At 41.7% G+C, this 25,170-nt stretch overlaps 1 protein-coding gene across 1 annotated transcript in view; it reads left to right on the top strand.

The window, feature by feature from the left end:
* The first annotated feature begins 10,753 nt into the window (after positions 1 to 10,753).
* KCNC4 (potassium voltage-gated channel subfamily C member 4) overlaps positions 10,754 to 25,170 on the top strand; it is a 32,132-nt gene continuing 17,715 nt past the window's right edge. The window contains exons 1-2 of the mRNA XM_026677927.2: positions 10,754 to 12,542; positions 18,461 to 19,403. Coding sequence (XP_026533712.1) covers positions 11,892 to 12,542; positions 18,461 to 19,403 — 1,594 coding nt within the window. The 5' untranslated portion in view covers positions 10,754 to 11,891. The remainder of the gene's footprint in view (positions 12,543 to 18,460; positions 19,404 to 25,170) is intronic.

A 25,170-nucleotide genomic window follows, 5' to 3' on the forward strand; every position in this document is an offset into this window, starting at 1 on the left:
GAGACTTAAATAACCACAAGATGTCTCTTTGTTCCCAGGATGTTGATCAAAGCTCCAACAAAGCTTGTTGATTTCATTCCTTTCTAATTGCGGTTTTGTGACTTTGGCATAAAAAAGTGCAAAAGTCCATGTATTTTCTAACAAAAGAGGAGCAAATCTCCTCCAAGATATTTCAATGCTCTGAGGGAGAGTTTTAAGACAATTAACAGCAAAGCAACAATTAGCAACAAATATGATTGGGGGGGGTGGGGGGTGGAAGCTAAAATCTATGAACAATGACTACAGGACATGAATATATCCGACCTAGTGAAAAGAAGGACTCGGGGTGACATGATAACAGTGTTCCAATATTTGAGGGGCTGCCACAAAGAAGAGGGGTCAATCTATTCTCCAAAGCACCTGAGGGTAGGACAAGAAGCAATGGATGGAAACTAATCAGGGAGAGAAGCAACCTAGAACTAAGGAGATATTTCCTGACAGCGAGAACAATTAACCAGTGGAATGGCTTTCTTCAGAAATTGTGGGTGTTCCGTCACTGGAGTTTTAAAGAAGAGATTGGCTAGCCATTTGTTAGCAGGAGGTTGGACTACATCTAGAAGACCGGCAAGGTCTCTTCCAACTCTGTTATTCTGTTAACAAGTAACTCCAGGAACTATCAAATATGTTGTTCAACAGCATAGTTGAAACAACTTTATCTGGCCTTGTTGGGAAATGCTACTTGGAAAAGAAGGGGACTATTGTCATAGTTAAAGACAGATGGCATGAAAAACACCTATAGTCCTTTGAACTGAACAAAATATAATTACCAATCTTCTGAGTTAGTGTTTCACTCACTTATCAGCCTTGTTCTTCTCAGGGGTACATCCTGTCTATTTCCCTTTCGGTATTTTTCATTCCTTATTTTCCAAGAGTTAATCCACATTTTATAACCAATTAACATATGCAATTTTCATTGGGCTAATTCCTCCCTAAGACATTTCTTTTCATCCATACATACAGTGAATTTTTTTTCTACTGATACAAAACGGGGGTACATTTGTGCATGGAATTTGCATTGATAGGATCCTAGTTGATAGGATGTTTGATAATCACTTATCTCCTTTACAACTGAAGAGAACCTCAAAAGTTTTTAGGAATTATATCTGGGGCTGTTACTGTTGCTCCTCAGTATCTGCTGCTTAAGACAGTTGTATTGATTTCCTGATCAGGAGGGCTGGCCCTGGCTACCAAGGTTTTGCTTCAGTTAAAATCTTTCCTGCTCATATTAACATGTTTGTCTGCTGTCCTGCTTCCCAAGGCCTGCCTCAGAAAACAAGAGAGGCAGATGTGTTGTTCTAGAACGTTTAGTCTTTGACAAGCTAAAGAGTGTAAGAAAGAGGATGCACCTGTGAGATTTCAGGAAAAGATTAAGATTTATTTTATGGAGCTGCTAATAGGGGTGACTTGCATCCTCATGGACCTTCCTAATAACCTTTTCCTGTTCAAATCAAGATTGAGGTGCAGCTCCACAAGATAACAATCTAAAGCCCAGAGAGTTCAGTTTCACACGCTGCTAAAATACCCAAAGTCCTCTCGTGCTGAGACTCTTCCAAACAATCTCCTTTATGACACAAAATAAACTAATACCGTGTTTCTCACAAAATAAGGCCGGGCCTTATTTTTTTTTGACCCCCCAAAAAACGGCTAGGCCATCTTTTGGGGGGTGACTTAATTCCCCCCCTTGCATCCTCGGGTGGGTGGGCGGCGACGGCTTGGATGTTGACCTCGGCATTGGTGGGGCACTTCGTATCGGGAGACGTTCCGCCACCGTTGCTTTCCCTTCTCCCGTGCTGCCATGACGATTAGAGCAATGCCGCGATGTTTGTCTCAGCCACGCGCGGCCAGCCAAGGCTCCTCCCTGCAACCAGAGCCCGGCGGAGACACTCGGCTTCAGGCACTCCTGTTGCCGCCTTCCCTTCGCCTTCGAAGGCAAAGCGAATTCTTTTAAAAATGACACCCTATTACTGGTATGACAAAGCCTCCCCTACCGGAGAGGGCAGCCCAACCCCACATAGGGAGGCGAATCTCCCAGGGCTGCAGCGCAGGATCAGCCCATCCCGGGAGAAGCACCCAGCCGCCATCCCTGCCTGGCGCTGGGCAGAGCGTGAAGAGCTTCGCCTGGGGCGACCAGCGCAGCTGACAAGCGGGCCCTCCTGCCCGGCGGCAGAGCTCTTGCCAAGGAAGCGAGCGCCTCCCCGCCGGGACCTCCGCTCATCCCTCCAGGGCCGCGCCAGAGCCGTGCAGGGTGGGCAGAGCCGGGAAAGTGAGTCATGGGTGTGCGCCCGCCTGCCAAGCAAAAGAGCCGGGCCGAGGCAGTGATAGCGCCCACCCATCCGTGGACAGGGAGGCAAGGCGACGGCCTGCACCACGTCCTCTGAGCTGAGCCCCGCAGAGTCAGCGCCTCTGCCCGATGCCCCTGCAGCGTTTGGAGCTGCTGGCGCATTTGGAGATGCATGGGGACGGGGACGGGCTAGGCGAGGGGTGGAAAGGATCTCCCTCAGCCACAGCATATCTCAAAAGAACTTTTCTCATTAAATATACCTAGGCTACTTCTTACTGACTTGTTTAATTACAGCTTTAAATATGCCCACTTGCTCCCATCAGGCAAATAAATTATCCAATGTCAGTGATGTGAACTTGGTTAAAAAAGATGAAAATGTTCTTAATTTGACCTCAATCTTTGGAATTCATGTTCCCTTATTAATGTTAAGCTTCAAAAGACCGATTACAAGTAGTCCTCAACTTACAACAATTCATTCAGTGACCGTTCAAAGTTATAAGTGATTATGACCATTTTTCACAGTTACGACCTTTGTAGCATCCTCATGATGATTTGATCAAAATTTAGATGCTTGGCAACTGGTTCATACTTATGACCATTGCTGTGCCCCTTTTGCAACCTTTTGATAAGCAAAGTCAGCCAGGTTTACTTAACAATAGATTACTAACTTATCAGCTGCAATGATTCACTTAACAACTATGGCAAGAAAGGTCATAAAATGGGCCAAGCTCACTTAACAAATGTCTCACTTAATAACAGAAATGTTGGGCTCAGTTGTGGTTGTAAGTTGAGGACCACCTGTACTTATTGCGGTGATTATCAATATAAAGTTCATATAATTCTGTACCTAAAATTAAGCATATATGCACAATCAGAACACTCTACATTTCAATATAAATAATCAAACATAATATTATTCATTAACTTAGAACAAGAAAAAGTAACTTATGGTAGCTCCCTGTAAAAATTAAATTTACAGATCTGAAATAGCTAACCTAATAGTTAGCTATGGCCAATCTCAAATCAGACACCACATAGTCAGGAGATGATGCTAGATGTTATGTGGCTTCAACTTATATGGCTGTTCAAAGCTATCTATATGCTCACAGCAGCATTAAAATAATGCAATAGGCCTTAGTTGCTCAAAGTAGACAGGAAGTAATCGGTCATTGGGTCTCTGCACTTCAAAGCTGCTTTGGGTTAATCCAAATGATGAACTAATTTAAGATCCTGTTCTGGATGCAGTTCATCTAAGTCAGTTTTCAATTTGCCTATATACTATCAACCATGACACACCTGCTTCACTGTTTCTCAACTTTGGCAAGTTTAAAATGCTTAGACTTAAACTTAAAATTACCAAGATTTAGAAACACTGCCATATTGTATCGCTTTTTACTCAAACCTGAGAAATTACTGAGAAATTGGGCCTCTCTTAACACCAAACATCTTTGAGTTATCTCAAATCATGCACTCACATGTCCAGGAGAATAAATATTGATGTAATGGACTATATGTTGATTGGACTAAAGCTTTTTAATGTACACAGTACCATAAACCATACCTTCCAAAGGTCTTGGTTTGACCAATAAAGTTCCAGCTTAGGATGGGTCAAACAGTAGCAATAATCAACAACCTAGAAAAATGGCCATTTTTATAGAGGGTAAGGAAGAAGAAACTGAAATACTGTATAAACAAGCGATTTCCAGCATGCTGTTCCTGCTATCACCACAGCCATAAAGTCAGGGGTGGGATTCTACCAGTTCGCACCTATTCGCTAGAACCGGTTGTTAACATTCTAAGCAGTTCGGAGAACCGGTCGTTAGAAGAAATTACTGGCCTAATCCTGTAAGGAAGGCAGGAAGGAAACATTCTGGTGTTGCTTACAGAAACTGCCTCTCCGTTAACCCTTATTACATTCTTGGCAGGACTAGACTTATTACAAAACTTCTCAGGAACGTCTCTGGAGTTTTTTTCCCCCTCCTTTGCTGGTACTTTGCTTGTGTGGAGTGACCATTCAAAGTTACAATGGTACTGAAAAAAGTGACTTATGACCATTTTTCACACTTACGACTGTTGCAGCATCCCCACAGTCACGAAAGGCCAGGCGAGGAGATGCGTGCCTCGATGTGAGTGATATTGAGTTGGCCACACCCAGCCAATAACATGACCACCAAGCCATGTCCATCCAGTCACACGACCACCAAGCCACGCCCACCACCTAAGCCACGCCCACAGAACCGGTTGTTAAAAATTTGAATCCCACCCCTGCATAAAGTTATTGTTGTACAGAAAGCTTTAGGCCAGACTAGAGGCAATCGCATCCCCAGGAAGGTCACAAAGATATGTAGTGACCTAAAATTGTTTGGGGATGTAAATATCCTGCTATTAATTTATCTCTGTTTTTGGTATGGCATGCTATTACTCATAGTGCTCCTAATACACCAAAATCTGTCATATAGACAAGTTGCACCTCCCCCGCCCCCCATCACATCCCAGAGAGTCTACCTGACATGGGAAAGTTTGAATGTTCTGATTATGGGGATATATGATATGGTTTCAATCTATATTTAATTTTAGATGTAATTTGTATCAATGATATCTTTAATATTAATCAAACAAAAAGGAAAAAACATTTAAAAACAATGAACGTGGTGCATACATCCTGACACACCTGCTTATCTTACATCACCAAATTACAAATATAAATAGTATATATTTACATATTTACATATATACATAAACTTTAGTCATCTTTGATGCACTTATTCCTTCCTTTTTTCAACCAGTGGTAAAACTTCTCCCAAGTTTTGTAATAATCAGATTCAGTCTTATTTTTTCATTCTTGAGTTAATTTATCCTTTCCAGCGCACATCCAAATTTTCCTGATTATTTCCATCTCATCTGGCATTTCATTATCTTTCCATCTTTGGGCAAAACTAATCTCGCAGCAGTGGTGACATGGACTATTAGGTATGTTACATCTTTATTATAGTCTCCCACATTAATTCCCAGGAAAAAAGATTTCAGGTCTAAATTTTTATTTTACACATCTCTTCTATCCAATTCCTAATTTTCAACCAATATATTTGGGCTCTTTTGCAATTCCACCATAAGTGATAATATGTTCCAATTTCTTTATTACACTTCCAACATTTGGGGGAAAGTTTCAGATACATTTTTGCCAATTTTGATGGTGGGATGTGCCATCGGTAAAACATTTTATATACATTTCCTTTATACGGTGCCACCAAAGTTATTTTTTTGTTTCTATCCCATAAGGTTTGCTATATCACTGATCTGTCTAGGTTTTGTATGAATAAAGTAAAAAGCTACGTATAAGAAACCAACGTAAGTTCTGGAAACTCATTAAAAAACCCACTTCAAACAAAGTAGGATATACCTTGAGCCAATTATCTCTAGAAAATAACTATCTGTGGCAGATGTTGTATGTCCAAATCACACATTCTTTTATAACATCTGTTCATAATACAGGCTATCCTGCACTATTGCATACTTGCAACTCACAAGGAAAATTAGTTCCAGCTTTATGGACCAGCACACTTTAAGCAACATATCAATTCTTAAGGGGAAGGATGAAATGGGTTCTTCACACTGCCCCCAACACGTATCACTGCCTAATGAAATATGATTATTCCTTCAAGAGCAGTTAGACATGGTTACAACACTGGCTTTGCCCTTGAATTAGTCAAGGTCCTTATAAATAAATAGAACTGAGCACTCTGAATAAAAAACCCAAAATGAATAGATAATAATAGTGTATTACCGTGGTTACTTCTCTAGGAAAGTTTAAGAATTAGTATATAGTGAAGTATTTTTTCTTCTGAGAATTTCAATTATCACTAAACAGTCAGCTTATTGGTAGCCTTTTAATGCTATTTACTGCAGAAGTTGCTGCTACCCATTAATTATCTATATTCCTCAGCCTGTTGTGTAACTTTTGATTTTCTTAACAAAATTCAAACTATATTAAAATATCAAGAGTTATATATGTAGGACATTATTCTAAAACTTGGAATTATAATGTCAGGAATTCTGAAGTGGGCTGAAGAATTATTTGGGGGTAGTGAAACACCTTGCTTCCTGAATAGAAAAGTCACTTTATCCTATTGCCCACTCAGAATAAAACAAAAAAAAAATAAAAATCCAGATAATGAGAAATGGCATCAAAATAGAAGACCTACCCTTCACATCCACAAGAAATCATGAGTGAGCTGATACTCACTGACCAGAGTGTCTACTAGTGATAGTGACAAATCTTGCAGTCTTCCTAGGATAAGTAAACGTGTGTTATTATCCTTATCCCAGCAGGAACTGTTCAAACAGGCTGGATATAGGTCAAGACTCAGATGAGGTAATAGTAGCAAGTGGTCACTGTCCAGCCATAGGTCAACTGTAAATAAAATTACTGGATTAAAGACTATAAAAGATTAAGACGATCGACTTTTATGGGCCCCCTATAGATAAACCCAATTAAGGTCACTATTTACTGTATAAAGTTAAAACTTCTGATGATGAATAATAGATGCTTGCTTGCTGTGTTCATAGCCTGTTCCTTACTGTAGTACAGCTGACTGTCCCCCAAAAATCTTTGTTTTACAGTTATTAAAATACAAGGAAAAAGTCTTATCAAGTCTTGTGTTGAAGTCACCTGCCAGCATAAGATCAAAACTTGGATATTCCTAAGTAAATTGAGAAAATTAGTTCTTTAATTTATCCCAGCATTTGGTAAAAAAATATATCAATATACTGGGTTACATAGATATTTATAATTACAATATTGCATTTGGCTAAATTAACCCCAATAGCTAACACCATGTGTCCCTTTTCAGACACAATCCTATGTGGCTCTACAAACAGCATTAAAGAAGTTCACTGAGTAATCATGTAATATTGTATAAAATGGGCGCTGGGCCTCCTATACCAAAATAAAATTTTCTTTACAATCTTATGTCCTGGAAATAAGGATCATCCTTCTTTGGCCTTCTAACCAGCAATGTTGCAAGAAATCATGAAGATTTCCTTGGTCTGAGAGTTAGCTCAAGGACAGTTGTCTGTCAAAGGAGATTCTTCTGCCCAAGAGGAATAAAATGGATACGTCAGATCAGCTGTATGGCTAGCTTAGGTGGAGACTGGAGTGATCTTCAGTGGTAATAGAACTTGAGACTCAAAATGTGGTGGAAAAGATCACAGCAGCAGAAAAAATTGCATTTCAATTGGACAAAAGCACTGAAATCACTGGTGAAGCAATTAACTGTCTTTGTGCGTGTTCCTGATTATACTGTATCTAATGGATGTCCAGGCCAGTAGGGGTGAAGTTATTGGAGTAGATCAGATGATAAATAGTTCCCATGGAACTATATCCTCAGTGAAATCAGTTTGAGAGCTGTGGCTGGGATCAGTTTGCCCGGAGTTGGGATATGTAGCCAGAAGGAGGAAATACCAATTTTTGTTATAATGTTTATTTGGATCTAAAACAGGTTTGGGGGAGGGCATATAAAAGAAAACAAACATATTTCATACCAAAGCAGTAGATTATCTGTGATTCCACAACTAAATCTCTCTGTCTACATGAGGTTTCTATTGAGCTTATGCCACTAGCTGGCATCAATGCAATGGAGAAGACATGAATGAATAATTTGTCTGGACTTGTAAGGACGCTTCTTCTGTCATGCTCTCCTGGAAGTGGGGCAATCAAGAAGTAGGGCTGCAGTCTGACAGTCGATGTCCACTATAGCCCTCCAGGTGGAACAAAACAATCCAGCCAATATTGGCAGGATTTAAATAGGAAGTCTTCATAGCAAATTGCCTATTCATTCTTACTGGCCCAACACATTATGGAACTTTTTTATTTAGTCAATTTTAATGCCTTGTCTTCCGTAACCCAAGAGGAAAGATATAATGATACCCCTTTTGCAGAGGAACCTGAGACTCTAGCCCATGGGTGTGATGTCTCTCAAAATAACCCAAAACCCAAAACATATATTAAAGTCCGGTAAGGCCTTCAACTTAACTTCACTGTTTTATTAGGCACAGTTTAAAGTCACAAAAGTAAATAATGAGGCAAACAGAAAACCAAAACAAACCACATTGATGAGAGTTCTGAAGCAAGCCGAGATAACTAATCATAAACTCCAGGAAAATAACCGAGAAAAGACCATAGGAAGAACGCCAGCAAAGATAAGCCTCTTTCAAGGTAAACACTAATTGACTTCAGCAATTCTAACTACGTAATTGAAAACTTATATACATAGCTCCCACCTGCAAGCCACAAGGAGGATCATGGTAATCTCCTCTTGAGTAGAACTCACTTTTCCCTGATCCTCTCCTCCCTGCGTGACCTAGGATGGATAGGGGATGGGCCTGGATCCTCCTCTGACTGCTCAGCCGGCCTCTGCCCTTCCCCAGCCTCCTCCACCACCTCTGGAGCCACACTCCCACTCCCTGTTGGCTGTTCCTCCTCTTCCTCAGAGTCAGTCTCCACCAGGGGCATGACAACGGGTTCATTCAATGTCCTTTCTACAGCAACTTGTGCCCTACCTTCATATTGTCTTTCCACTTGCTCTTTTTTTTTGCCTTTTTATTGTTTACTTAACATTTCCAGGATGGTTGCAACATTTATGCCAGTTGCCATTGTTTTAAGCAAGGAAACATTATCCTACATTCTAAGATTTTATAAATGTGTATTTTCTTATTTTTTCTATATTGTTTTATGTTTTCTCTGTTACATTTCACTGGTCACAGGCTGCAGTAAAGTTACATATCCACATATACCATGTCTGGTTGCTGCCAAGTAGCAATGTGGAAATAAAGAAATAAAATGCATATATATCTTCTAGTGTAGTGGTTTTAGTACTTTACTCATAAAGAAGGGCTTTTCAAAATTCATATTTATTAATAGTTTATCAGTACCTGTAGGGTTTTGCAGTTTGATCCGTTTTCTTTCTATTAATCATCTCAATACCTAAGTCTTGCAATTTTCTTAAAAAGTGTTTATAAAATAAGGTCAGTGACCATAATAAAGATACAACTAATACCAATATCTCAACCTCAGCTGATGGGAATTCTGAGCTATCAGAGGCATTTTCCACATTTGCAAAGGAAGAAAGGGAGCTTTTGGTAAGAGCAGTAAAGGAGAACTGTGATTGTAACCGAAAATAAGAAACATCATTATGGTACATTATATAGCACATTTATGATGGAGTGACACCATACACTGTACCTATGGAAAATCCCTGGTTTCTTTCCCATCACTTCCAGATGAGGTGTGAAACACCTGGATTCAGTAGGCTAGGATGAATAGGAGAATAATAAAAGGAAGAGTTCAAAGCTATGAAGATATTCTAGCCCAACCTAGGCTCAAGTAATCTTTGTTTGGGGAGGTCAACAAAGAGCCCACCTCTCTTGATTTGTAGAATATCTCTTATAGCCAGAGCATTTTTTCCTAATGTGCATCCAAAATCTGCTCCTTGAACTTAAACCCACCGGATTCGCTCTCTGACCTTGTGTGTAAAATAACTTCCCCTGTGCCATAAGCCTTTGTTGTCTGCAATTCACTCTTTTTATAACATGGAATATTCCTTCTGGGGCAGGAATAATCACAAGTCAAAAAAGAAACGAAACGCAAGGCATCAATAGCAACAAGGAATCATAGCCGTTGCCAGGCAACGCAGACAGCGATTGGCTGGATGGACCGAAAGTATGGACTCACTTCTTCTCTAAATCCATCTCCCGTGTTCTTTGTCGCTATTGGCATAAAACCAACGCGCTTCTTTTCCTGAAACGATTCAAGGTTTCAGATTTCTCATGTGCTGCATTCGATTGGGGGGGGGGAGGGAAGGGGGAGGATTAGGATCTCCTTTAGAACTAGCGCATTTGTACTACTCAGTCTTGGAGGCCCCGGCGAAAGAGGGGTGTTTCCTCCCCTTCCCCCCCCCCACCCCACCCCGTTTCCCTCACTTCTTTGCTAGATAAAATGCAAAAGGAAACACGCAGCGAGCCTGGCCCATAATCGCACGCACGCACGCACGCCCCGATCGCGCAAAGGCAGAAAGCATCTTGCCAGCTCCCGCTCGGCTTGGAAGATGGGCAGGGCATGCTATACGAGCCGGAGTATCTGGGCAACGGGCAAGCGCAAAGCCATTCCGAGGGAAACCGCCGGAGCTACCAAATCCGCGCCGCCCTGCAGCGAGCGCCCTCTCTGGGCTGCAAGAGAACCGCTTCTGTTTGGCTTTGCGCTTCCCAAGGCTTTTCGGCTCCCGCCTTCGCCGTCCGGACGCCGCCGGCAACAGGCTGCTTTGTGGCAAAGAAGAGCCACTCTCTCTCTCTCTCTCCTCCCGCCTTTGCTCGCGCAGCAACTTGTGGATTGCACCCAGCTGCCCTTCGCGGCCAGCCCTTCCCTCTACGGCCCCTCCCAGTCCTGGAGGAGGGGAAAGCGAAGCGAGCGCCCGCGGGAGAGAGAGAGAGCCCAAGACGCCCGAGCGCACCGCTCCTTCCACTCCCTCTTCGCCCTCCCACAGTTTGAAAAAATGAGACAGCGCCAAGCGGGCTCGGGTTGCTCCCGCTTTCTCGCAAGCGCACCTGACGCCCGACCAGCCCACCCGCCCGTGGCCAGATCGCTGCTCTCCCGCTTAGACCCGATGGTCTCCGACGGGAAGTGGATCCCCCTGTCGGAAGCCTGAACCTCGGCTACTAATCCAAGCCAGCCGGACGGAAACAGCCAAAGCCCCGCTCGGAGCCTCCCTGCCCTCTGGCCGCCCTCTGCGACGGCGGAACCGTTCAAGCCTCAGAGGCGACCGCCGAGGATGCCCCTCGGTCCATCGGCTTTTCTGACCGGCTCCTCGCCTCGTCCAGGGAAACGGCCCGGGGGCTTTCTGCTGCGCTGACGGTGGGGGTCTTTGTTTTGTGTTGTTCCCACTGCCTGGAAGGGGAAGGCGGCGGAGGCAAGGCGAGACCCGGCGAATTGGTTGCGTATTCTCGGGCGGTGCGCGGGAGAGAGAAGCGTGTTTACCCGGGGAGGTCTTCCGAAGTTTCGAATCGTCTTGAAAGTCACGTCGGAGCTTCTCTTTTCTACTTTGCCAAGACGGGGCTGTTTACCAACCAGCGGCAGAGGAAAGCAGAGGAGGCGTCTCTTCTCTTCCTACTCCTAGAAGAAATCTCTTCTGGTGGCATTTGGTTCTTCGGTTCCTTTTCGTTTGGCCTGTGCCCTGCATGAATTGCCCGCCCCGCCGCTTCAGGTCTGTGGCCATTTGCTTCCAGCCCGTCCCAAAGGAGATATAACCCTTCTGCTATCTGGGTTGGCCAGACAGGGCCGTTTCCTTCCACGTCGGGGCTTTGCTCCAGGCTCACAGAGGCTCACTTGTTGCAGTGCCTCCCCAGGAAGACTTCCTTTCCTCCCTCCAAAATAACGGCCCCCCGTGTCGCTCTCCCCAGCCCCCTCAGGGCACAGCTGGTGCAGGGCCTCTCTCTGTTTCTTCCCCCACCCCCAGCCCCTGCTTCTGGGCCAGAAGGAAGCGGGTTATCAGAAGCACTTCTGGCCCACCTAACCTAATCTATGATCAGCTCCGTGTGTGTCTCATCCTATCGCGGGCGCAAGTCAGGGAACAAGCCACCCTCCAAAACATGCCTGAAGGAAGAGATGGGCAAAGGAGAAGAGTCCGACAGGATCACGATCAACGTGGGGGGCACCCGGCATGAGACCTACAAGAGCACGTTGCGCACCCTGCCTGGGACCCGCCTGGCCTGGCTGGCAGATCCCGATACCCAGAGCAATTTCGACTTTGACGGGCAGAGCAATGAGTTTTTCTTTGACCGCCACCCAGGCATTTTCTCTTACGTGTTGAACTACTACCGCACGGGCAAACTACACTGCCCAGCAGACATCTGTGGGCCCCTCTTTGAAGAGGAGCTGACCTACTGGGGCATTGACGAGACTGATGTGGAGCCTTGCTGCTGGATGACTTACCGGCAGCACCGGGACGCGGAGGAAGCCCTGGATATCTTCGAGAGCCCTGAGCCTGGCAGCAGGCTGGCTGGGGAAGAGGCTGAAGACGAAGGGGCCCGGGAGATGACCCTTCAACACCTGGGCATGGAGGATAGGCCTCCTGGGGCCTCCGGAGGAGGAGGAGGAAGTGGCTGTTGCCGGAACTGGCAGCTTAAGATGTGGGCACTTTTTGAGGATCCCTATTCATCAAAGGCGGCCCGGGTGAGTCAGTAAGAGAGGGCAGGGAGACCCTAGGGTGGATGGGTAGGTGGGTAGGTATGTGCCCCATTTCTAATGCCTAATTGGATGCCCTTCTGATACGTAGGACTACGAGTCCCATCATTCCCAGGCAACATTGCCAGTGATCAGTTTGGGCAAAAGGCACTGTATTTTTTAGCGTATCTGATTTGGGGGAGATTGAATTAATCACTTGGGTCTGGGGACATGTCAGACCAAAAAAGCCCTCCCTCGGTATGTTTCGTTGCAGATTTACTACTGTAGTTGCTTTAGATTTCAAGCTCTCAAAGTTTTCAGTGTAGTTCTTCACCTGAGAGTGACCCCATCCTTGCTCGGCTGCTTCTTCTCTTATTTTCCCCTTTATTTGCCGTTTTTGATACAGGTAACATGCCTTGCTCTTTTTCATCGTGTGTGTGTTTTTATTGTGCGTGGTGAAGACCTAGCTGTTTTATATTCCCCAGTTATTTATCAGTACTGCATACAAACACTCTCTGCAGATGAGAGCAGAGCTTATATTTAGGGGTCTCTTTGGAGGTTTGGAAAAATCTGCTTACCGCCATATCCTTGGAACAGATTTTTTTTCCCTCCCATCAAATCCAACATTTGACAGAGTTTGGAGAAAGCCTAATGGGATTTTTTTTCCTTTGTATGTTTTATTTTTCTAGCTGCAGGATTGCCAGGTGCTCTGAATTTACTAGTGGTATAAGATGTAGTGTGCCTCAGAAGAGGGATAGTACTGGTAGATCCCTTGGTATTAGTTAGACATTTCTAATTCTCCATTATTAAAGAATAATAACAGGAAAATGGTTTTTCCATTGAAATTAGGCAGATAAAATACAAGCAAGTTTTGCGAAGTCATGAATGGGCTTTTTGCATAAAAGAACTGTACTCTTCAATTAAGTTTGGTACAGAAAATTTCCTCCTAAGCTGTGAGACATCCAACAGGGATCAAGAAAGATTTCATTTGTCCAAGCAATTAAAGTTCTGTTGTGTCTGTATTTTTACAGAACTCCGCATACACTCACACAATAAACATCAAAGACTTACTTTTGTCCTATGTTTTTCTTTCTATTGTGCTATGTGATGTTTTCCTATAGTTTTCCCATATCTGAATTCATTTACCCTTAATATTTTAAATAACATGCAAACAAGTCAGCAATACGTGGCTAGTACAAATTGAGGTCTGATAGAAATCCCTGTATTAGTTTTCTGTCGGGATTCTGTCCCCACCTCCTTTTTTAAAAATAAACACTTTATGCTTTTTAATAGAAATGTATCATTTTCATCCCCAATCAAATCCCTATAAATTAGCAATGGACAATGTCCATCTTTGTTCTTTGTTTTTCCTTTTGTTTTAAGTTCATTTTTGTGATACAGGCATACTTTTTACATTCGAGAAACAAATATCAGTACATCTGCTTTCGAACGTGATTGGAAGGGATCTTGGAAGTCTTTTAGTCCAACCCACTGCTGAAGCAGGAAACTCTATATCATTTCAGGGAAATCTCTTTTTTAAAGCCTCCAGTAATGAATTTCTTAGTCACACGGTATATATACATTCTGCCATACATGTTCTGAGCTTTCCATCTTGTGTATATCACTTGGATGAAGAACATAGTAAGATTTAAAAGTGTAAACTCTGAACCTAGTTTTGCTTCTCATAAAGTCCACCTCAAAATGTATATTCCATAGGGAGGGTTAACTGGCAAGTGCCAATAAAATGTATCCAAAATATTTTCTTTCACCTAAATTCAGACAATTCAAGCATTCATATCCAAAAAAGATTCATTTTAGATGGAATTTATAACTGTTTAAGTCTTAAAAGTCTCAGTTTTCCACAACTATGCTTGCCTGAAGCACGTTGCCTGAAGCACGTTCTCACAGAACCAATCACACCACTGGCTGGCCTGCCCACTGTGCCCCACTCTATATATCTTGCCTTCGCCACGCAGCCCAGCTAATCTCCGCGCCTCACCGCCTCTGCTCACCAAAGGTAAGCAGTGCATGCCACTGCCCACTCACCATTTGCCTTGGCCAGGTTGGGGAACGCACCAATCTCAGGCTCCAGCCTTGCCCCAGGCCTCTGCCTGCATGCCATTGTCCCCCCCTCTGGCCTCAAACTATGGCCCTGTGGGCCGAAGCAATTTATTTGGCCTGCGGCCTGTGCTAAGCTGAAGGGCTGTGGAGGGGGCGGCATGGGTGCAGGAGGGCCAAAGCGGTTTGGGAATGGACCGGAGGGTGGTTCTTATCTTTAAGAAGATCCATCTGGAAAGCGCTGCAATGGCGGTTTTGCAGCCACTTTTTCCGTCCCTTGCCGCTGAGTCTTCGCTCGTGGAGACGCTTCATGTGCTCTTTGGGTCAGCAGCTGCTTCTCTCCACTGCTGCTCTTGCTGGGAGAGCAGACTGCAATTTAGCAGCTGTCAGCTGCCGCTTTGGGTCCTCTAAGTCCCATCCTGAAAGCGCTGCAGCTGAGAGAAACAGCATTCAACATGGCTGCTTCTTCTTCACAGAAGCCGTGCGCGGACATATGCCTGGAAGTTGTGCTCAGACGCATGTGCACGCGCTCACATTTTTGGTGAACTGGTGGTTTTGTTTATTTGAAACCCACCACTGGTCTTTGCTGGAGCCACCCAGCTAGAATCACGATGGCCAGGATTGAAAATTTGACAGGAGAAGGCAGAAGGAGGGTCTAAAGCAAAATGAGATGAGTTTAAGGAAACTAAAGCTATTTTAATTAATTGAGAGGCTAGTAATAAATTTTATAGCAATTGAAACTGAGTATTTCTCCTAAAGATACTTATAAGGTCCCATTTTCAACCTTATATAGAGCATGATAGGCAACTTTTGCCCACCTTGTTTCACATCATGGTCATGCCTAGAAGTGAGGGGACCATTTACAACACCTTTTTGAGGGATTGAAACCCTTCAGCAAAGCAACCTTTTGAAACTTTGCTCAACCTTTAAATTAACCCTAACATTCCAAATTGATCACTGTAATACTACACTGTACTGGAGCTAGATAGGTAGGCTATCCTCAAGCCCCCATTGGTTCAGAAGGGGACAACTAAATTATTGAGTTTATAGGACCAATTTACACCAGAATTCTTCGGCTAAGGAGGACTGGCCATTTTACCCTCCTCTGATTGTATGCTGTCTCCTCTTATAAACAAAGATGGCTTAAAAATCACAGCTCTATCCAGTGTTTGTTTACAGTACTCTCTCTGGCTCTGGCTCTGGCTTGTTCATTAGGCTTTTGGTAGCTTGTTTTGACAGGAGAAAACCAAAGTCCATGGACTAGGCAGCATGCCAAATTGCGGATGAATAGAAGTGTCCAAAGTGTGTTAGTTGTACGACTTCAGGAGGAACAAGTGGTTTATAGCTCGTTTTAAAAAAAAATCTGGTTTAGTGTGTCACATAAATATAATGGGTAGTTTGTTTCCAGATTCAAGAATTGATTTATAAATACTATTTGTTTTGAGGTCAGGGAAGGGAAAAAAATGGACTTCTAATATGCCTTCATCTCATATCAAGTTATTTTCTTCTCACTGAAAGGAGAAGGATCCCTTGGAAATGATCACAGAGAAGTCACAATGCTGAGGAAGGCCATTTTTGCCACTATTTCTAATAACATATTTTACTAATACAAAAACACAAGTTTTGCCAAAATTCTGTTTAGTTTTGGGCTGCTGATTTTAAATTAATTTTAAATTAAAAAATAATTTTATGGAAGCATGCTGTTACCTTAGCAGAATTGTTTTGACCTGTCCTTTTATAACAAGAGAGAAAGAGAGAGAGGGAGGGAGGGAGAGGGAGAGGGAGAGGGAGAGGGAGAGGGAGGGAGAGAGAGAGAGAGAGAGAGAGAGAATTCTGTTTCAGTGTATCACATAAATATAATTTGTTTCTAAATTTAAGAATTGAGCTTAAGAATGCTCAATTAAGAATGAGTTGTTTTATGGTTATTTTTAATAGGCTTTTTTGTGGGAGCTTGGAGGAAAAGATAACTGGCATTTCTTTCTGCACTTGTACCTTCAGACTACCATGCCCATCCAGAAAACATATATTAATATGTTTATATTATATTAATGTCCTTTTGAGTTGATTTTCATAACATGCCACTCTAATGGTTATAGGTTAACCAATGTCACAGAGGAGAATTGAAAACCTCTTGGCTTTTGCAACATGTTGGTTATTAATTCAGTCAGAGTGTTTGGTAGACTGGATTTTCAGTGGGTTGATGAAAATGGTGCATATTTGTGTGCGTGTTCTTGTTTTACATTTGTCCCAGTTACGCAGGTTTTGAAATATCCTGCATTTTGAGGAGCTGTAGCCAAGAATTTTTCTTTAGAAAACAGGCTGGAAATGCTATCAAAGGGGTATCATTGAGTAGGTTCAATGTCAAATGACCCTTATGCAAAGTAAATCCAAATGGGTGATTTTTTTGAAGTGTGTTTAAACATTATTTTCTTAAACAGCGCAATGGATCATATTGAGTTAGATCCGGTATTTAATGATGTTTTAAAATCAGATTAGATACAGAGTTTGCATTTGATTGTTCTGTTACATAATCACTGGTTGCATAATTGGAAATGGGACTTAGTTACCATAAGACATAGGTTATGATACCATGTAAGAGATCATTGTGGGGAGAAGATAGAAAACAGTGACTCTGTATATTAATACAAATTGGTAATTATTCCCATAACATAGAATAAAACAGTTCTGTTCAATAGTTATCAGTATTTCCCTTTAGAAATTCTTCATTTTCAAAACTTGTTTGATATGTGATGTGGGCGATTCTTGATCAGAGAAGGCAAACTGCAGTTCCCTTGGGTATTTAACTAGTTTTACTCTATGTCCAAAAATAATATACTTGTCCATATACAGAAAAAAGTAAAATGAAAATACATTAATAATAAATGATAAACGATCATATTTTACAAGTGATATATCATTCTATCAAAAAAAACATGTTGATGTTTGATTATGAAAGACTTTTAGTTTATTATTGTAAGTAACATAAACATTCCAATTAGTAGCAAATCAATAAAACTATTATAGCTAGCAAATAGTCTCCTGGATTAACAAATAAGTAACATGATTTTAAATAATAGTCTCCTTATTCTTTCGAATCGTCAGAGCTTTTCTGCCACTGTTTATGAAATAAAGCAGAGAAGTAGCTATCTTGCATATTCATATAACTGTTAATTCCTCCGTTTGTTGGCAAACTAATCTGCAGAGGAAAATGAACATAAATGAGGCTGGAGCACAAGCAAATGTAATCAGTCGCAGCTGGGCAATTGAATTTCTCTGTTTATTGTTAGCATCAGGGAAAGGTGTTAGATTAACCTTTGGGATGGAAGGTAAAGCCAAATCTGCCAATAAATTCTACTCCTGTCTGTGAGATGACAAATTTCATGCTGCCAAAGAATTGAACTGAATTAAGAGAAGCTGAATTTCATTTGTCCAGTTTGTGTCTAACACCTGGGTACAAATATATTTATTATTATTCCTATTACAGTTGTACAGTTTAGTGAGCCTAACATAAAAATAAAATATATAGAATTGGAACATGAATCAATTGTTTTTTGTATCTTATGATTTATGATTGTAACTGATTTATGATCTATGACTAATCACTTTGTTGTTTGTATGTACACTGAGAGCTTATGCACCAGAAACAAATACCAGAACCTTGTGTATCTGATCACACTTGCCAATAAAGAATGTTCCATGAATAGTGCTAATAGATGGGTAGATTGAAATCTGGGGTCTTCAATTTTGATGGTCTACAATGGATCATAGGAAATAAAAGTTTTAAAACTTGTAATCTTGTTTTTTGGGTTGCTTTTCTTCTCCCATAGTTTTTTTTAACCTTTGAGTGTATGTTTTCCCTTCTTTTTCAGATCATTGCCTTTGCTTCCCTTTTTTTTATTCTGGTATCCATCACAACTTTTTGTCTGGAGACCCATGAAGCCTTCATCATAGATACCAATGTGACTGAGACCCTAGTAGTGGGCAACACGACGAAGATTGTTGTGATGCAAAAGATGGAGACAGAGCCAGTTCTCACCTGTATTGAAGGAATTTGTGTGCTCTGGTTCACTCTGGAGTTTTTGGTGCGCATTGTTTGCTGCCCAGATAAATTGATCTTCATTAAGAACCTTCTTAACATCATTGACTTTGTAGCCATTCTACCCTTCTACTTAGAGGTGGGACTCAGTGGCCTATCATCCAAGGCTGCACGAGATGTGCTGGGCTTCCTGAGGGTAGTTCGTTTTGTCAGAATCCTCCGGATCTTCAAGCTGACTCGCCATTTTGTGGGACTTCGGGTATTGGGCCATACACTCAGGGCCAGTACCAATGAATTCCTCCTTCTCATCATCTTCCTGGCTCTCGGAGTTTTGATTTTTGCTACCATGATCTATTATGCTGAAAGGATTGGTGCCATGCCATCTGATCCTAGTGGTAGTGACCATACCCACTTTAAGAATATTCCCATTGGATTTTGGTGGGCAGTGGTAACCATGACAACTTTGGGTTATGGAGACATGTATCCCCAAACTTGGTCAGGTATGTTGGTGGGAGCTCTTTGTGCCCTAGCAGGTGTTCTTACCATTGCTATGCCTGTTCCAGTCATTGTCAACAACTTTGGAATGTATTACTCTTTGGCCATGGTGAAACAAAAGCTCCCAAAGAAGAAAAAGAAGCACATACCCCATCCAGTGCCACTTGACTCTCCAACATTCTGCAAATCAGAGGATAACTCACCTCACAACAGTATTCAGAGTTACAACAGTCCTCTAGCGGCAGCAACAGCAGCTGGGGTGATGGAGAGGAAAAGATCAGGTGAGATGTAAGATTTTTCGGCTAAACAAAACCCATAAATAGTAGTGGTAGGAAGATTCTGGACATAAATTTATGGATGTGTAAAGCAGTGGCTCTAGAAGAAATATATGTTATGTAAGATTATAGTGTAGAGCAAGGGTCTTCACACTTGGGAAGTTTAACACTTGTGAACTTCAACTCTCAGAATTCCTCAGCTAACATGACTGGAGGAGGAATTCTGAAAGTTGAAGTCCACAAGTCTTAAAGCTGTCAAGTTTGAAGACCCCTGGTGTAGAGTTATTATCCGGATGAAGGTATGTTGTTTGTGGTGAGCATAGAGAAATCTTCTTTTAATTATTAATCTTATTGTATTTATAATGGTGTCCACAGGGAGGGAATTAGAAAAGTGGGTTCACTGGGCCAGACTGAGTTTTGCCCATTTTAGAAGAAGATAAATAAATACCAGTCTTTCTAACGATAATATCCCATCCTACTTTGAACAACAGTTTGCATCCTACTGTCATAAACTTCACACAATGGCATATATAAGGTTTCCAGAGTCCAGAATTGCTCAATGTCAACAAAATTGATGTATTATGCACCTCAGAACATGATTTGGCTTCTTTCAAGTTACCATTTGGCATCAATGGTTTTGTTAAGTTCTTTGGTTCAAAAAGAATTAAGTTTTAAAAAATGTGACAGTTATTGAGGAAGACTATTTTTAAGGAAACTAAAGTTATTTTAATTAATTGACAGTCTAGTAATAACTAATCATAGCAATTGGAAACTAAGCATTTCTCCTCCTAAAGGTACCTATAAGGTCCCATTTTGAACCTTATATAGAACATGATAGCCAACTTTTGCCCACCCTAAATTTTGGACAATAGCACTTGTAATTTCCAGATATTCAGTATTCTGCCTAGAAAGCATCAAGTTATTTTCCAAAATTTCCAGGGAATCGTGGTTGTCATTGCACTGCACAAAGGATTACATTAAAATTGTTTTTAAATTTCATGTCAGTTTTTTTCTTTTTGTTTAAATTAAAATACCTTGTGATCCAAATCTTAGTATGGTGGAAAGATGGCTATGGATGATCACTATGTGCCACAAAGAGATACAGACAATTTTTCAATGGCTTGGGGGTTACTTTTGACATTTTTGGGCAGACTCAAGGGCTATAGTTTGTGGGGCTGAAATACATGAATAGGGCCAGAATACTCTGGATGTTTCTAGCTGTGGGAGAAGCTATGGGGATGTAAACATTTTCTTTATTTTTTAAACCATGGATGTATTTTGGCGAATATATGTGTCCCAGGATAATGTTGCAGGATCCAGTCTGGGTCGGTCACTGGGACCAGAGGTTTTGCCTTCCGAGCTTTCAGACTTGTGCTGGAGCCCATTCTCAGGGAACGTCTGATGCAGATTGGATCCTGCAATGTATTTTGGATGTAATGTTATAATTTTCATATATTTCTCACCCCCAAGTGGCAAGAAAACTCTACTGATTGTCTGGCACTGCAGTATTGAAATGTTAATCCTGTAATTGGAAGAAGCACCAGGACACAGAAAAGAGGCTCAAGAGTGTGTTAGGAGTCTTTGATTCACCGGTTATCCTTCATATTAAGCTAATCTCTCAGGCGTGCTGTTTCTCCCTTAAAAAGGAAACCCCTACCAGGGATGCCATTGCTTTTATTAAGAGCAGGATGAGGGAAGAGTTCAGCAGGAAAACCCAAGGTATAGGAGAAAGAGGTTGAAAACGTATGCCGTGCTCCTGATATTGCTATGCCAACTTTAAAAACAAAAGAATCCCTCTTATGGGATCCAAAGATGTGTTTAGCATTTTGTGAAGCTTTTGTAAAAGCTGACGGCTTGAGCTTAAAAGTGTCAAATAAAATGCACAGTCTCTAACTGCCTATTTCCTCTAATATGTAAAGTCACGCTCTTTGCAATCTAAAGTTACATTTAAGTGATCTGTCATGACTGCTCTGTTTGAATGATCTCCATTCTTCTTAAGCATTGATTAACCACCTGACCTTTACTACAGCAATAAGTCTCTGAGGATTGTGTTTGGAATCCCAAAATCAGTCAGGCAACCCATAATGGTTTGTTCTCTGGAGTGTGCAGTTAAGAGCCTTCCAGTAAGTGACTCCGGAATGCATTTAACGGGATGTGGTTAGTATATACATAGTTGCATATCTCAAACTCAGGAATCAGAGCAGCCCAGAGCAGCATTTTGGTATCTGAAGCAGAAGAGGAAATGACTCCTCTGTTCCTCATATCTAATCCAAAAGCTGCTCTTTTGAGGCTTAATACAGAAAACCCATGCTTCTCTTTTTCTCTAACTAAAACTATAATTATTAATAATGAAGTAAAATTGAGTTCATATGTTTCACAAGCCATATTCACTTGATGTACTTGCTTACTCATCCCAAAACACTAAACCTTATAGTAGTCATGTGTGCTGGGTTTGTGCAACATTTGAATACTTGGCTCTTTTCTGGTCCAGGATGTATGGTCGTAGGCATTATTTTGGTTTTGTCTTTGTATTGTCTCAATCTAGTCATTATGACGCCTGAACCACACCACCATGGCTTGTTCTATTAGCCATAGTGAAAACAAACTTATGTTTTAGTAGGATAGTAGATATAGGCTATGATATATATGCTGAAAATAATAGGGTCTCATTTTAAAGAACTCAGTATTGGAAACAATACTTTAACTGGTGGAGTGGGGGAAGAGAGTCAATGGAGGAAAGCATTTGTAATCTTTAGGGCCTTTAAGGCTTCTTTGCTACTTTATACTTTTATACTTTTACCTATTATCTTGTAAGCGATTGACAAATCAAATAAATAAATAAATTAACCTGTTAGACTGCTTGCATCTTAGGGCAGAAGGATTAGAAAGTAAGACCAAACTGTACATTTTTAATACTAGTATATACTGGTTTGCAAGAGATGTACTGATTTGCAATAGGGAACAGCAAGGAGCTGAGACTGAAAACCACAGCTCTGCTTCAACATGCTAGAGTCTGGACAGAGAAGTAGCAATATTTCTCCCTGAGGAATTTCTGAGGGAAACCTGAGGGAACCTCTCCGTCATCACCAATTGTGTATAGGTGTTGATGACATGTAGCAGCAGCTTAGCAGAATTGTGAAGAAGGGGAATGATTCTCTGGCCTGGGAGATGAGATGGGTTAGGATGGCTGCAGCCCTTCAGGCGATCCAATGAACAGCAGTTAGCACAGCAGAGTACCAATAGTGGGCTCAGGCCTTGGTCTCCATCTGCCACTTTGTCCTCACCTTCAGAGGTTGCTTCCTTGTGTGCCTCATCATAGGGCCAGGCCTGAAAGGAGTTGGCTTGAATGGTTTTTCTCTATATTTCAATAACAAACACATTTCAAACTTAAAAAAAAATCTCAGCTCTAAAAAGCACTTTGTTTTTCCCTAGTGCAACTCATGTAACAGAAAGCAAATATTTTCCTTATTTTAAGACTTCAGCTTCTTCAGTTTGTAATTGAAAACCCATGAAATAATTTCAGCAATTGGATTAACAGACTGTGCTACGTTGCTGGGTAAACATGGTGACTAAGCCATAGGTCTGATTCAAAAGTCACATTTAATCATTGTTTACTGAATAAGCCCCAGTTAGCTAGATTTATACTGCACTAAGCTACAAGCCATAATTTATCACTCACAAGGGCTGGTTTCACACAGCACATAAGTGAAAACCAAATAAGTCACATTTGGGCTTAGTTCCAATTGTGTACTCAGTCTATAACATCTTTCCCCCCATCTATTATTGCCTTTCCAGTATGTTGGAACAATAAACCTGATTTAGTGTTCTGCACAAATCATAGGCAGATTGTATCTCTTGTCCCTTGAAAGAAGTTGGATTCCAAATCCTGTGAAATCTTTCCTCATCTTATGGATTGGCAGATGTGTTGGGATTAATGCAGTGTGGGATTTCAATCCATTTAATATACTACTGTGTTTCCCCAAAAATAAGACCCAACTGGAAAATAAGGCCTACCATGATTTTTCAGGATGCTTGTAATGTAATCCTTACCCCCCAAAATAAGCCCCAGTTAAGATTGTCAGCCAGACAGGTGCATTTAGTACCTTATTTCCCTGAAAATAAGACTTAGCCAGAAAATAAACTCTAATGCGTCCTTTGGAGCAAAAATTAATATAAGACCTGGTCTTATTTTTTCGGAAAACATGGTAGGCTGAGGAAGGCTGCTCTATTACTAACAAGTTAAGGGAACCAGATATGGTACAACTTTCACCAGTTGCAAAGACAGCTTCTGTATGAATCTCCCAAGAAGAAAAGCAGGAAGTCTGAGACATGAGGTATGAGCAAGTCATTTGTATCATTTTTTTCAGTCTGAGATAAGGAATATTTATGAGATGTAAAGATTTGGCCTAGAACACAGGTGTCAAACTCGTGACCTCATGTGACATCATGTGACGATCATGACTTTTTCCCTTCTGGAGCTGGGGTGGGCGTGGCCAGCGCGTGACACATCTGGCCTGTGGGCTACCAGTTTGACACCCCTGGCCTAGCACAACCTTATCAGTATTATAGTGTTAATATTTACTATATTATAAGTTATAACTGGCTATATGTTCATTATGAACAGAATGCTGTTTCTAGAAAACTTCAGTTTCTGTGGAAACCATACTGCAGTCACCATAGCATTAATGCACAGTATATTTTCCACGGTATATGTGGAAACTATACTCCAGTCATAGCATTAATGCACAGTAATATGACAGCTTATTTTCTGTAAGCTATTTCTCTTTAAACATAGTATGTAGGACTGATGTTTTAACCAGTGATGGGATTCAAATTTTTTTTTACTACTGGTTCTGTGGGCGTGGCTTGGTGCAGGGGTTGCCAACCTTTTGGACCTCAAGGACCACCAAACTCATAATTTTAGATCCTAGGGACCACTAACTGGTTCTGTGGGCATGGCCTAATTTGTGGGTGTGACTGGCTGGGCATGGCTTGTATGTAAATATTATAAATATTAATAAAAATATTGAATTTTTTATTAAAAAAGAGCAACTTTTACCCAAAATCAGGCAAAGCAGGCAGACTGAGTTGCTTACAGAATCATTCAGTGATCTATCTATCTGCCATCGGCTAGCTCAGTCTCTCAAATTTGTTTGCTATGAGTCTGCACTGAATTTGCTTGCAAGCAAACCTTCAGTCCTAAGGGAGGTTCGGCTGTGCTTAAAAGCAGAGCCGAAGATCTAAATACTAGCTTGAAAGCAAGAAATCCAACCATTTTCTGCTTCCTAGCTAATTTAAATTTCCCAGCACAGCAGAACAGATGATGGTCGGAAAAAGGAAAAATAGAAATTTAGCAGGCAAGTTTGCCAGGTAAGGAGTGAATGGCTGGGGAGGGTTCCCGCAGGCCATGTGGGCGGCGCAGCCTTGTATTTCTGCACAGCCTGGATTAATTGCTTTGGAGGGGTGCTCTGGGGGTGAGATATCTCTGTGGCCCACCAAAATTTTCTCACGGCCGACCAGTGGCCGCGGTCCACTGGTTGGCGACCACTGGCTTGGTGAGCATGGCAGGAGAAGGATACTGTAAAATTTTCATTCCCTCCCCACTCCTGGAGGAAGGTTATTGCAAAATCCCATTCTCTTCCTACCCCACTAACCTGCTTTCCAGCTCTGTTCTCCTGTGCAGCAAAGAAGACCCAGCCAATCAGCTGGGACTCAGGAGGCAGAGAATAGTCGGGGCAGGGCCAGTCAGAGGTGGTATTTTCCAGTTCTCGAA

The sequence above is a fragment of the Notechis scutatus genome, chromosome 3 (assembly GCF_049901735.1).
Source record: "Notechis scutatus isolate UNSWTSFEM ecotype Mainland chromosome 3, rNotScu1.2, whole genome shotgun sequence".
NCBI lineage: Eukaryota > Metazoa > Chordata > Lepidosauria > Squamata > Elapidae > Notechis > Notechis scutatus.